General features: G+C 57.6%; 1 protein-coding gene across 1 annotated transcript in view; it reads right to left on the bottom strand.

The window, feature by feature from the left end:
* The window catches only part of LOC119108067 (adenylate cyclase type 9), an 85,945-nt gene that overhangs the window by 45,249 nt on the left and 27,644 nt on the right, over window positions 1-13,052 (bottom strand). The window contains exons 4-6 of the mRNA XM_037231646.1: window positions 4,355-4,442; window positions 2,396-2,481; window positions 1,139-1,276 (exon numbers count right to left, since the gene is read on the bottom strand). Of these exons, the coding sequence (XP_037087541.1) occupies window positions 1,139-1,276; window positions 2,396-2,481; window positions 4,355-4,442 (312 nt within the window). The remainder of the gene's footprint in view (window positions 1-1,138; window positions 1,277-2,395; window positions 2,482-4,354; window positions 4,443-13,052) is intronic.

Genomic DNA, 13,052 nt, shown 5'->3' with positions numbered 1-13,052 from the left:
TTACTGATATGGCTATTCAAAACAAGGCAAACTTGCCTGTTTCTGACAACAGCCTAATCCGCGCGTCACGAAATACAATTGAGATGCAGTGCTCGTGGTTGCCTCGTGGTTTAGTTTCGGTTTCTCGACGCAAAGTTGATCCAATTTCCGGAGGGTACAGTCCTGACATGGGCCGATCGCTCTCGGCAGAGCTTCGAGTTCGTCCGTACCGAACTCCTCTGAGTTCCATTACAGGAGGGCGGCTTCTCAGACGCCGCCGGATTAAGTCAATCCCTCCAAATTGCTCATCTCTCGTGTGAGCCTCAGACGTAATATCACCGACAGGCCCGCCGGCCACTTCGCTGTCGACGCAGCGCGCCGCCTCGCGGCTACCGGCGCCTCTCACCTCGGCCTGGCTCACGGCGTCTCTCACCTCGGCCTGGATGCCACTACGCCGACTGCGGCTCCTGGCGCCTCTCACCTCGGCCTGGATGCCACTACGCCGACTGCGGCTCCCGGCGCCTCTCACCTCGGCCTGGATGCCACTACGCCGACTGCGGCTCCCGGCGCCTCTCACCTCGGCCTGGATGCCACTACGCCGACTGCGGCTTCCGGCGCCTCTCACCTCGGCCTGGATGCCACTACGCCGACTGCGGCTCCCGGCGCCTCTCACCTCGGCCTGGATGCCACTACGCCGACTGCGGCTCCTGGCGCCTCTCACCTCGGCCTGAATGTTACCGCGCCGACTGCGGCTCCCGGGGCCTCTCACCTCGGCCTGGATGCTACTGTACCGACTGCGGCTCCCGGCGCCTCTCACCTCAGCCTGGATGCTATTACGCCGACTGCGGCTCCCGGCGCCTCTCACCTCGGCCTGGATGCCACTACGCCGACTGCGGCTCCCGACGCCTCTCACCTCGGCCTGAATGTTACCGCGCCGACTGCGGCTCCCGGGGCCTCTCACCTCGGCCTGGATGCTACTGCACCGACTGCGGCTCCCGGCGCCTCTCACCTCGGCCTGAATGCTACTGCGCCGACTGCGGCTCCCGACGCCTCTCACCTCGGCCTGAATGCTACTGCGCCGACTGCGGCTCCCGACGCCTCTCACCTTGACCTGGATGCTACTGCGCCGACTGCGGCTCCCGGCGCCTCTCACCTCGGCCTGGATGCTACTGCGCCGACTGCGGATACCGGAGTCCTTCCGGCTGTTGAACGAGGACATGGAGAGGCCCAGTGTGCGGTCCTCGCGCGCGTACTGGTCGTCGTCGTCATCGACCAAGTCAACCACGTGGCTGCCCTGCTGAAGCGAGCGAGAGGACGGCTCACTCAGCTGCCAGGACTTGGCCGACGAGCGGACTGCCATGGACCCAAACGGCCCCCAACTAACGAAATGGAAATTGAATAATGGAACGAGGTGGAACAGCGTGGAACGGCCAAACCAGGATGGGACGGAACCGTCTGGACAGGAACGGAAATGATAAGCCCAGATCAGACTTGCACGGATCCAAACCGACTGGACCTGACTGTACCGGGACGAATAGAAACGGATAAGTTCGGACCGGAACGCGACTGGAACGACACTGCACGGGCCAAATACAGTCGAAACGGACCGGAACCGCTCGGAACGGACTGGAACGGACTGAAGCGGACCGGAACGGACAAAGCATTGACCCGACACCGAGCCCTCACATATGCCGGACGCCAGTTGCTACGCCCGCTGACACACCCCACGGCTACTAGTCCACACCACACGATAGGGCACAGAAGGGGCAGCTGAGGCAACACCGGGGCCGCGTTGGAGCCCTTCGGCGGCCGGCAGCGTCACGACGGCGCGGATAGGCATGCGCCCGCGTCACACCACGGCCGCGTGCCGGGCGGGGATCTGGCAGGAGCGCGTCCGTGCAGATGAGGCCAGCCGAAGCCGACACCGGTCTGATCCGATGCCCGCCTGCGCGCGTTGTGGGAGGAGCACTCCGCTGGGAAATCGGCGGCCGGCGCGACTGCCGGCGGAGCGGCTGACCGGCGGGTCAGGCAATCCTGGCGCGTGTGGTCGGCGGCGCGACGGCGTTCGCTGGCCTGGATTGAAGTGAGCCTGAAGTTTCAGAGTCCGCCGCGTGGGGAATGTGAAGACGAATGGAGAATGCCGAGGAAAGGTCGTCAAAAAGGTCAGGTGGGTGAAATGCCAGCTCAGGTGTTCACATAAATTGATCGTGTTAGTGCTAATACCACAGAGACACTGAGTAGGAGGACAAACGGAAGCCGTGGGGTGACCAAAGCTAAGCACACACTGTGCAGGACCAAAAGCGACACATAACCAGGCGATGTGCAGGGCCACAGTCAGCAGTTTCCGCTATCTCACAGCGTCCGGAGAGCGCTGCCCCAAGGCAGGCATGCGGCGACCGGAGGCCGGGGAACTCACGGCCGAGGAAGGTCTCTCCTCTGGCAGCGGCTGGAGCGAGAAGCCGCCGCTGGTCAGCCGCGTCCGCACGTTACCGCACAGCCGGGCTGCAACACACGCACAGAGACAGAGCCGTCACGTGGGGCCACGAGCGGTCAGCACCGATGCAGTCGTCACACGGGTCCACGAGCGGTCAGCAGTGACGCAGTCGTCACAAGGGTCGACGAGCGGTCAGCAGTGACGCAGTCGTCACACGGGTCCACGAGCGGTCAGCACTGACGCAGTCGTCACAAGGGTCGACGAACGGTCAGCAGTGACGCAGTCGTCACACGGGTCCACGAGCGGTCAGCACTGACGCAGTCGTCACAAGGGTCGACGAGTGGTCAACAGCTGCGCACCGTCACGCAGGTCCACGAGCGGTCAGCACTGACGCAGTCGTCACAAGGGTCGACGAACGGTCAGCAGTGACGCAGCCGTCACACGGGTCCACGAGCGGTCAGCACTGACGCAGTCGTCACAAGGGTCGACGAGTGGTCAACAGCTGCGCAGCCGTCACGCAGGTCCACGAGCGGTCAGCACTGACGCAGTCGTCACAAGGGTCGACGAACGGTCAGCAGTGACGCAGCCGTCACACGGGTCCACGAGCGGTCAGCACTGACGCAGTCGTCACAAGGGTCGACGAGTGGTCAACAGCTGCGCAGCCGTCACGCAGGTCCACGAGCGGTCAGCACCGATGCAGCCGTCACACGGGTCCACGAGCGGTCAGCAGTGACGCAGCCGTTACACGGGTCCACGAGCGGTCAGCAGCGACGCAGCCGTCACACGGGTCCACGAGCGGTCAGCACCGATGCAGCCGTCACACGAGTCCACGAGCGGTCAGCAGTGACGCAGCCGTCACACGGGTCCACGAGCGGTCAGCAGTGACGGAGCGCTCGACATGGCAGCGCTGGAGCGCATCCAGACGGCAGAGCTGTGACTCTGGCGAGTGTCCCTCTGGCCACGAGCGGTCAAATGCGCAGCCCACGAAACAGGACACAAGCAAATGATTCCTTACGCTGATTACAAAATTGCCATGCCTACCTGTTGAATCGTTTGCAATACACCTGCCATATGTGCTCTGCGCTGTCTCTTCACCGCAAGGATAGCGGTCCCTGACAGCATTATATGTTCAGCGAGCAAACGAACCACAATGCCAGGAGCGTGAGGCCCTCGACACACTCCTAGCAGGCGCAGAGCGGAAGAGCGGTGCCCGGTCTATATCCAGGACCTTGTACTAGTCCGGCAACGCGATCTAAAGCTATCAAAATCTGACGGGAAATAAGCCTTGTTGGCGTTTAGAAATAGCCCACGGGGGAGGGGAGGGGCGGGCTGGTGGCGCGATACCGGCACGCCCACCGACGCCGGCTGGAGGGGCCGCGGCGGCAGTTGGGGGCACTTTCCCGATTTAGTCCGGGTCACGGGGTGCTAACGATCGCCGGGCGTGCCGTCCGTCGGCGAGATGGGGTCAAAGGGTCGGCGGACCCCGCGGGACACGGGGAGGTCACAGGGGCGGAGGCTCTGACGGGGCGACCGACACTCGAACGAGATGACACACGCTGCGACGGGATGGCAAACATTGACGGGGTGGCAGGCATACCAGACGGGACGGCGGACACTGCGACGGGATGGCAAACACTGACGGGGTAGCAGGCATACCAGACGGGATGGCAGACACTGCGACGGGATGACAGACACTGACGGGAGGGGGGGGGGGGGCAGACACTCTATCTGGGTAGCAAACACTGGCGGGGTAACGCACGCTCTGAAGGATGGCAGACACTGTGACCGCATAGTAGACATCCTGATGGGGTGGCAAGCACTCCGATGCCGCTCCAGATACCCTGACGCGGTGGCGGGTGCCAGAGTGCCTTCGGGCGCCACGCGGCGCCACCAATGTCACGGCTCCCGAGGTCGGGCACCGGACACGGCGGATCGGCTGACCTCTCAGGTCGGCGTCGGTCCGGACGGTACGCAGCCGCGGCCTCCGTGACCTGCGGTCCAGTGTCAACGTCTGATGCACCGGCTCCACCTGCGGCACAGACAGGGCGCGGTCAGCTCCTGCTGTGACAATCCATGCCAGGCGTCCAACAGTGGTAACGTACGTCCGTCTCTGGATTTCAGCCGTCAAAGATTTGAAATACTATGCGTTATGCCGGAAATGTAATGCGTCTTGTAAATACCGCCACCCCTTACAACCGCACCAACGACCAAAGCTGGGGAGCTACAAAACGCTGTCCGGAACTGCGCACTGTCTGCACTGCGCACTTCATTTGAGCCGGCAGCGAAGCCCCGTCTAATTTCAAGCCAGGCTGCTCCTCAGCTCATTAGAACTATCTACATGCGTTATATATCTGCGGTTTCGTCATAGGCTCCTCATTCTGTCGGGCCGGACAGTAACACTGGGCTGGGCCGGGCCACTGGCGTCAGGTCTGCCCCGTCCCGACCGGGCCAGTGCGGCCCCAGGCGGCCGGGGAGCGCCGCGCCGGGCCGTCGCGTCGGGTCCGCCCCGTCCGGGCCGAGCCAGTGCGACCCCAGGCAGCTAGGGAGCGCCGGGCCGGGCCGTCGCGTCGGGTTCGCCCCATCCCGGCCGAGCCCGTGCGACCCCAGGCAGCGGGGGAGCGCCGCGCCGGGCCGTCGCGTCGGGTCCGCCCCCGTCCCGCCCGAGCCCGTGCGGCCCCAGGAAGCTAGGGAGCGCCGGGTCGGGCCATCGCGTCAGGTCCGCCCCGTCCGGGCTGAGCCAGTGCGGCCGGCCGGCGAGGCTCGGGCTGCGGTCGGTGCTCCCAGAGCCACAGCGCCTGGTCGGCCGGGCCACGCCCCAGGCCGTGCGGGGAAGTACCGCCCGGTCGCCCCCGACCGCAGCTGCCTGCCGCCGGCAGTCAACCGGCGGGTGACGAGCACGGGCCGGCCACGCCCACACCACGCCATCGAATTCGAGCGCACCGGCGTCCGCTTCGCCCGCCTGAGGCCTGCCCGTGGAGAGTGAACAGGGAGGCATCCCGAGCTCAACTCAAGTGACGCAGTTTGCGACGCTAACGCCTAACGCCTGTGCCCAGCGGTGTCACTGACTGCTCCTGGGTGACGCCGGCGGTTCCGACGGGCGTCGGACAGTAACCAGCGGGGCGCAGGGTCACGACCACGCCCGGCGCAAATGTGACGCGCTGGTCGACACGCGGGATGCGCCGCGAGGCCGGCCAGGACGCCGAGGCGACCGGGCAAAAACTGTACACACCAGCCGGCTGAGCAAATATCTGCCTGCGACGGATCGCTGCCGGACTGTTCCGAAACGCTATCGTCATCCAGGCGCGGGCAGACGCGCAGCAGAATGCCGCTCAAGCACATCGCTGGCGAGCGTTGAAACTTGCGCGTACGTGCTTCTTTTATTCGAATTTTACTCGAATGTGAATGCAAAACATCGCCATTGTAATTCTCCCGTCATTCCTTCACGCTGGGTTCAGCGGCAGAACCTCAAATATACCGGCCGACCCGGGAAGCAGCCAGAATCTTGGTAAGCAGGGGCACAAGGCTGACAAGTACCCCGCTGCTGGTGAGAAGCGCCCCCCCCCCCCCTCCATAAGACAATCAGCCGGATCTCGCCCACTTAATCTTAAGTGACCCAACTGTCTCCGTACCGTGCTTATTTGGTGTCTCTTTATCTTGAACAGAAACCACAGGCCACTAGAAGATCCAATCTGGCCTCTATTTTGCAGTTAAGGCAATACAATTCCGGAATCAGACTTTAAATGACCACACAGCAGGTTAGCAGAGGGACGTGTTCTCTCCTTCAAACAAGGTAGGTGAAAAGGCATAACATTGTTTTGACCATACGCGTGCTCACAGGCAAGAGCAGTGCCCCATCTTTCCTCTTTCTAGCTTTATCCTGATCACCACGACGCCTCATCTATCCGGGGAAAGCCACGCACACCAGCCATGCGAGGGCTTAAATATTCCCTGGTGGGATAAATATCGTACTTAAATACCTCAAGATATGCTTAAATATCCCCTTAAATATCCCAACACATCCCGTATGGGGGTCCGTGTGCAAGCAAAGTTTGGCCGGATGGACCCAGCTGTGTGCGGTTTGTCACGCCATTATCCCTTCTCCTTCCATCCCATGGCCCTGAAGCGGTCATTCCTCGCCGAAAGGGCTTTGATCCAAATCAAAGCAAAAGCAACCACCCCGTACGTGCATGTCATATCCATGTCTGGCGTTAGAGGCTCCACAGGCGGCGAGACGCTGGCCCTGCCACCAACACCAGGTGTCTTCGAATGAACTGGCGAAAATGACCACGCATCGGACAAAAGGTACTCTCGTGTGCTTTAAGAAATCGATTCCAAGGCGTGGAAGGTAGTCCGGGTTGAGGGTGTCACCCGCACAATTAAAACCTGATGCTCTGAGCGCATTGTCATTTGCAGCACCACAAGTTCTTGACGCGATGGTGGAGTCTCTGTTGTTCTTGCAGCTGTAGGTGCTAAGCTGTTCGGATGATCAGCCTCCACATCGCACATATGAAATTCAGCGGATGAAAGCCACCCGCCAATAATCCCCTGGATTTCGTCCACTTTTCGATAGAGCCCAAACTTCGCCACTTTATCTTTATCTGTCGCCTGATGAAACTGAAACGGAAGCCACACGGCAATAGAAGATGAAGTTTTGCTGGTTTAACTATTGAGCGGTGCAAATTTATTTCAAAGGCGTTCGGAGCATCGCTTGCCTTCATATGGTCATTCTCGCACTGCCTCCGTCCGACACCTCGCGTTAGCTGCAGCAACTAACACCGTTAGGTCCCATGCGGACCGCAACACCGGGCTTCGGTAAGTTTTTGATCGCCGAGGTTCCGATAGGCTCAGATTACGAGCGCGCATGCCCAAAACTGTTAACATACTATTTTCCCGAAACGGTCGTGTAAAAGGATGGACTTGGCGTCCAAGAGACACACATGTGTTGGCCATGTCAAGGCAACTTATTGATCAGGTTTCGACCCACGCTATTAAACACTCATTAGACCGTGAACCTTATCGAGCAGGCGCCCCACGGGAAGAGCACTAGGAGGCACATAACATTCCCCGGTGTGGGGCTGAAGGACCTTCCCGTTTCAGTCTGATGTATCTAGCGGGTACTATTCTACTGACCCGACACGCTGGCCCTGACCCCCTGTTCGATCCGAATGCCAGAATGCCAGGTCAGTGGCCTCCAGTTCAACACAGGGACTTCACTGACGGAAACGCTTCGTTACCGGTGTGGAGGCTCCAATAATTGGCGCAAGGACTTCAGTTCAAGTTATCGGGTAACTGGCTAAAACAGGCCGAGGTTCTTCTCTTAAAGGCTCCTGACTAACACAGGGCCTTTCCACTATTTTACTTTGGGGCCTTTGGTTGTTATCTTTCGTATTTTTTAAGTAAAAAACATATATTTCAAGAAACCTTCATTGACATTTGTGGGCCTCGGCCTTGTCACTGCTTAGGAAAAAGTCCCCAGGGCTCAGACTGACACGAAGTAGAGTGTTCAGTATTGGTGGTATCAGACCGGCATAGAGGCCCCTATCTTGCCAGGGCGCCCTCGGTCGGCGCAAGAGGCCCTCTGGCTGATGAGTTGGCGACCCTGCCCAGCGGGCCGGGATCCTTTAACACGACTTCCAAGCGGCCCTTTGGGCCCTCCAATGAGACCCCTGCTCGCCAGTCCCGGGCCGCCCCCAGGTCCCTCGGGACCTGACCTGGAATGTGCAAAGGGCGGCACATGCCCCTCCCCCCCCCCCCCCCCACCCCACCGCCAGCTGATATTACACACGGTAAAGTTTAGAAATGTTTGTTATGATTAGTATTATGTCACCGCATATAAGGACGCCTCTGGAAACTAGTTTTGTCAGGGCGGGACCCCGGTCGACATTCCGGACCGGCACTTTCCGCGACTGATGGGACGCGCTGACACAATGTGACACACACCTCCAAATGGCCTTACTCTAGAATCTCACACCAACTAAGTCGTTGCAAGCACAAGCACATGCTTTTGAAAGTACGAATCAAGCGCTACATGCCCCAGCTTGACGGACATTGACAACTGCATTTCGTGCTATGCGTGGGAGGTTGTCAAGGAATATCTTCGAACATGCTGTCACCATTGACAGCGTCATAAAATCATACGAAATATTTTCAATGAATGACCACTTAAAACAAAGTGTCGGATCACAGAGATGTTGCTCGTCTACTTGCGTCCAGCCATGCACAATCCCAAGCCGAATTTTGAGCACGTACGTGTAAGAACCAAGTTCGTGAGCTTTGTTCTTACACATCAAGTAGCTCCCAAATCAGCGTGCTCAGCATCTCTCTCCTCCTCTACTCCTCAGCGGCAGACATCATTCACCTTCACAGCCCACGCGTGAGCCTGCGCCTGCAACAACACCCCGGACGCCCGGACCAATCAGAGCAGTCACTGCGCCGCCACTTCCGTCAGCTTCGCACCGGCCGGCACCAAGCCCTCCACAGCCGCCCACAGACGGGGTACACAGTTCCCCGCCCCTCTCTTCCCCTCCCCCACAGTCCTCCCGGTATGGATCCGTTCTCCGCGCTCACAAACACGCATTCCGCGCCTGTGCGGCGCGCGTGCCGGCATGAGTCACAGTGGCGCGTGCACAGGCGTGCACGGGCGGGTGCACGGTCTCGGCGCGCGGCCGACTGGCGCGGTCGGAGGCGGCGGCGCTACTCTCGCCGTGCCGAGCAGCCGGGCGGCCTCTGAGCCGCGCCGGGCGGCCCGGCCGCATACGACCCCGCCTTATATGTCCTCGCTGGATGCGATGGCCCTTATAGGCGCGCGCCCGACAAAACGGGACAGCATGTGTTTGTGTGTCTGTCTGTGTGTGTGTTGACACTGTGCGCGACTGGCTGAGCGTGGGTTCGGCGAACAGGGGATATGAGAAGTTGAGGCATGTCATCAGTGCTTAGTTCTGATTTATCCTGGTTGGTGGCACTTTGATTACTTTAATTAATTCGGGTGGGAAATTAGTAACTGGTTAATAGTGGTGTAGCAGTAAGGCAACGAAGCGAGTGTACGAGAAAGCAAGGACACTGGAAACTATGGCGGACAAACAGGATGTGGAACGACACGGAGACACGCTGTCCAGGCACTGGTCGACGCTTCGTTAATCTGCGCACTGGCCGGATCATTAAACGGGGCCTGGCGCTTGCGACACACGGAAATGGAACTGCGCAGTCGGCCCAGAGTCAAACATGTAACGCTGCAGCCCAGCGCCCCATGCGCACCTACCTCACCGAACTTAGAAGGAAACGCTAATACTCTAGCGAATGATTATTCACCAGATATCGCGCGGTGCCCATTTTGCCGTGCGACTTTCCCGATGAATCAGTTTTGTGTTAAAAAGCAATCTTATTACATCTGGACATTTGTTACGCTACATCCAGATTGCAACAAACAGCATAAAACACTAAGGCGTATTGAAACCCCAGCCTGTTCTCATTTTTCATCACTGACGTTTATGGGAATCGACTGGCATATTTTGGTTGTCATTCCATAAATGCAATACAAATATGCCTTTAAAATAGCTATTACCCCCGACTGCATACTCCTCCCGACTGCGACCCCCGACGCTGTGATGCTGATACTAGAGTAATAATACACATCGCAAGGTTTTTGTAAAACTGGTAAGCGGATACGGGACCGTACGGAAGCCAATAGGAGGTGAATCTAACAGCAGCGTGTACTACTGCTCTTAACTGATTATGTAAACACACCAAGTGAGGTGATGTTTTGCTTTGATATTTTGTCCAAAACCACCGCTTTGAATTTTTACACTGCGAGTGCACTGTACACCCGCGTACACCACAGAACCATGACTTCACTGGCGGGTTCACCGTCCTGCACCACAGTCTTACAATCAGGTGTAGTGACTGATCTGGGCAGTGACCGGCACACGTTGCTGCGTCGCTGGTGACCTCTGACAGTGACCTCAAACACTCTGGTGACCCGCTCGCATCCCCTGACCCAGAGCTAGCAGCACACGGAAACGGAGCTGCGTCGGGCCTGTGCGGGCGCGGCTAGAGCACGCTCCACGCAGGGGATCCGATGTTTGCGAAGCCAGCAATGGCTCGCGGCACCGGGCGACGCGCCCCCGCGCTGTGACCGGCGGGGAGCTCCCCCTGAGACGTCCCACGCCGGTCGGCAGGCGCGGCCGCAGCCAGGCACAGGTGTGGGCACTCGAAGGCAGGGCAAGGCCACGCTTTCAACAGAGAAGTCATCGCCCAGCGATAGGCAATATGCGCCGGCGCTGCCCCATGTCGCGGCGCTGCGGTGAGCACGGGCGCTCCCGAAAGGGAAGATACGCGGCTGCCGCGCGGAGCGAGATGTATCTACCCAGCGCTGACAGGTGTAGAAATGTATCAGCCTTCATGTACCAGGGAAAGGTAACATGTATCATAAGACGCAATCAAACACCGCTTTTTAAGTTCCACTGAAGTTCACTCTAAAGAGACATCAACAAATTTTTCCACACATGGTGGCGAGGAAGGTCAACTGGCTTACAATACGTCTATAAAAAAACAATGCGGCGGTGCGGAAAAATAAAAAAATCATGATAAAAATAATCAAGAAATAGAAAATCTGATACCCCAAAATTACCAGCCGAAATCAATGGTATGTGCCCAACAATTCTTTTCAGAAACTGAGAGCGCGATCACCTGGCAGGTAGCGTGCAAGTAAGACAGCATTCCAGAAGCTGTATTGCCCACGTTCCTAACGCTGATTCTCAAGAAGCATGTCACAATGCCGAGATTTGCGAACGGTACAAATTTTCGTCGTCTACGACGCCGGCCCAACGCTTCCATACTAAAGCGGCCCTCAGCGCCCCCCAAAAAACGGCGTGGGGACTTGCGCAAGCGGCCATCGGAACATGTAATGCACGTTCATCCCAGGAGTGCAGATGCATGTTCGGTCCCCTAATGCATCGGAGCAGAGGAGACGTGATTCAGTGAATGCAGTGGCTGTCCGGGCCGACGGCTGGACAGCAGGCACGCGAACAACCCCAAACCAGCTGCAGTGGAGTGCAGCCTCGGACAAGCTGCACCGACAGCGTGCCAGACCAGCTGCAGTGGTACAACCTCGGACCAGCTGCAGTGGTACAGCCTCGGGCCAGCTGCAGTGGTACAACCTCGGACCAGCTGCAGTGGTACAACCTCGGACCAGCTGCAGTGGTGCAGCCTCGGATCAGCTGCAGTGGTACAACCTCGGACCAGCTGCAGCGGTACAAACTCGGGCCAGCTGCAGTGGTACAAACTCGGACCAGCTGCAGTGGTACAACCTCGGACCAGCTGCAGTGGTACAAACTCAGGCCAGCTGCAGTGGTACAAACTCGGACCAGCTGCTGTAACATGGGTGTCAATTTGTACTAGTTTGTGGGTGCGCCCCGCCCCCCCCCCCCCTTCTCCAATGTTGCCTTGCTCCAAGTGGGTGCCAAATAGCCCCCAAATAGCCAAAATGCAGACGCGCTCCAAAACGCCAAATCACTACCGCTACGGCTTGCCCCAAATTGTCTGGGATATTACAAAAGTGTAAGAAAAGTTGGAACTATTCGTCACTCAAAGACTTTCTTCCGTGATTCTCACGCATAGTGACGTCATGGAAGGTGCGGCGGGATAACTTGAGCACGCAACCTCAAAATAGTTTCCTGCAAAGGAGGTTATGTTAAGATATTCGGGTAAACCAGTTTATATTTGACCGTGTATTTTTTTGTGCGTGAAAGGAAAGATCAGAGGTTTTTCTCCGAGCCTGCAGATGATATTTACACCGCCGTTTTATCGGTCTCGTGGCATCTTTCATGCCAAGCACCATTTTGTCTGCTTCTTATGATGGATTAGGAATCCAACATTGTTTTCATTCGGATGATAATTTCTTTGCTTTTAAGTATCATGAGAAAGAACAAATCCATTTTTTGTCGCACATCAATTGAAAAGGGGAAGGGGCTCAGGAGAGCAATAAACGAGCTTAACTCAGCATTGTGTACTTGAGGGGAGGGGAGGATAGCTCCCCGAAAGCATATAAAGTAAGGTTTCTGCATTCATTCATTCAACGGACATTTACGCGCGCCTCGGGCACACAAAGGCAATTAAATGTCAAGGAAAGTGCGTGGTCCTGCTAAGAACACATGCATATTCTACACCACAGTTACAACAAGCTCATGCTCACCGTTGTCTCTGGATCGCATACTGATCGACCTAATCGAAACAGTTTTATTTAAGTCTTAACACGCGCGCGGGTGGCCGGCTAGATGCCCTTCGCCCGGGTGGTCAGTTTGATCCCCCTGAGATCTCGGGAGCTAAGAAAGATAGAGACACCAAATACACCGAATGTGTTGACCTGTACGTGAACTCACTTAGGTCAAAGTTTCAGGTTCCTAGATCGTGGCCTTTGGGTCAAATAAGGTCAAACAAGGTCAAGTTCCAGGTTGGTCTCCAAAGTGCCCCCAGAACCTAGATAACCAATTCTAAGCAAAAGGCCTCATGCCTATTCAAGGTCAGTGACCTTGTTTGACCTTTTGAAAGTCAAGGTGACTAAAATCACACAAGATTGTTTTAAGATTTACATTTGACTAAGCGAGAAAGATTACGCTAGGGAGTATGTTCTTAAAACAAAACG

The sequence above is a fragment of the Pollicipes pollicipes genome, unplaced genomic scaffold, assembly GCF_011947565.3.
Source record: "Pollicipes pollicipes isolate AB1234 unplaced genomic scaffold, Ppol_2.1 Scaffold_6686;HRSCAF=7923_pilon_pilon_pilon, whole genome shotgun sequence".
NCBI classification, from domain to species: domain Eukaryota; kingdom Metazoa; phylum Arthropoda; class Thecostraca; order Pollicipedomorpha; family Pollicipedidae; genus Pollicipes; species Pollicipes pollicipes.
The sequence above is the reverse complement of the archived record's forward strand: the minus strand, read 5'-3'. Positions and strand labels throughout refer to the sequence as shown.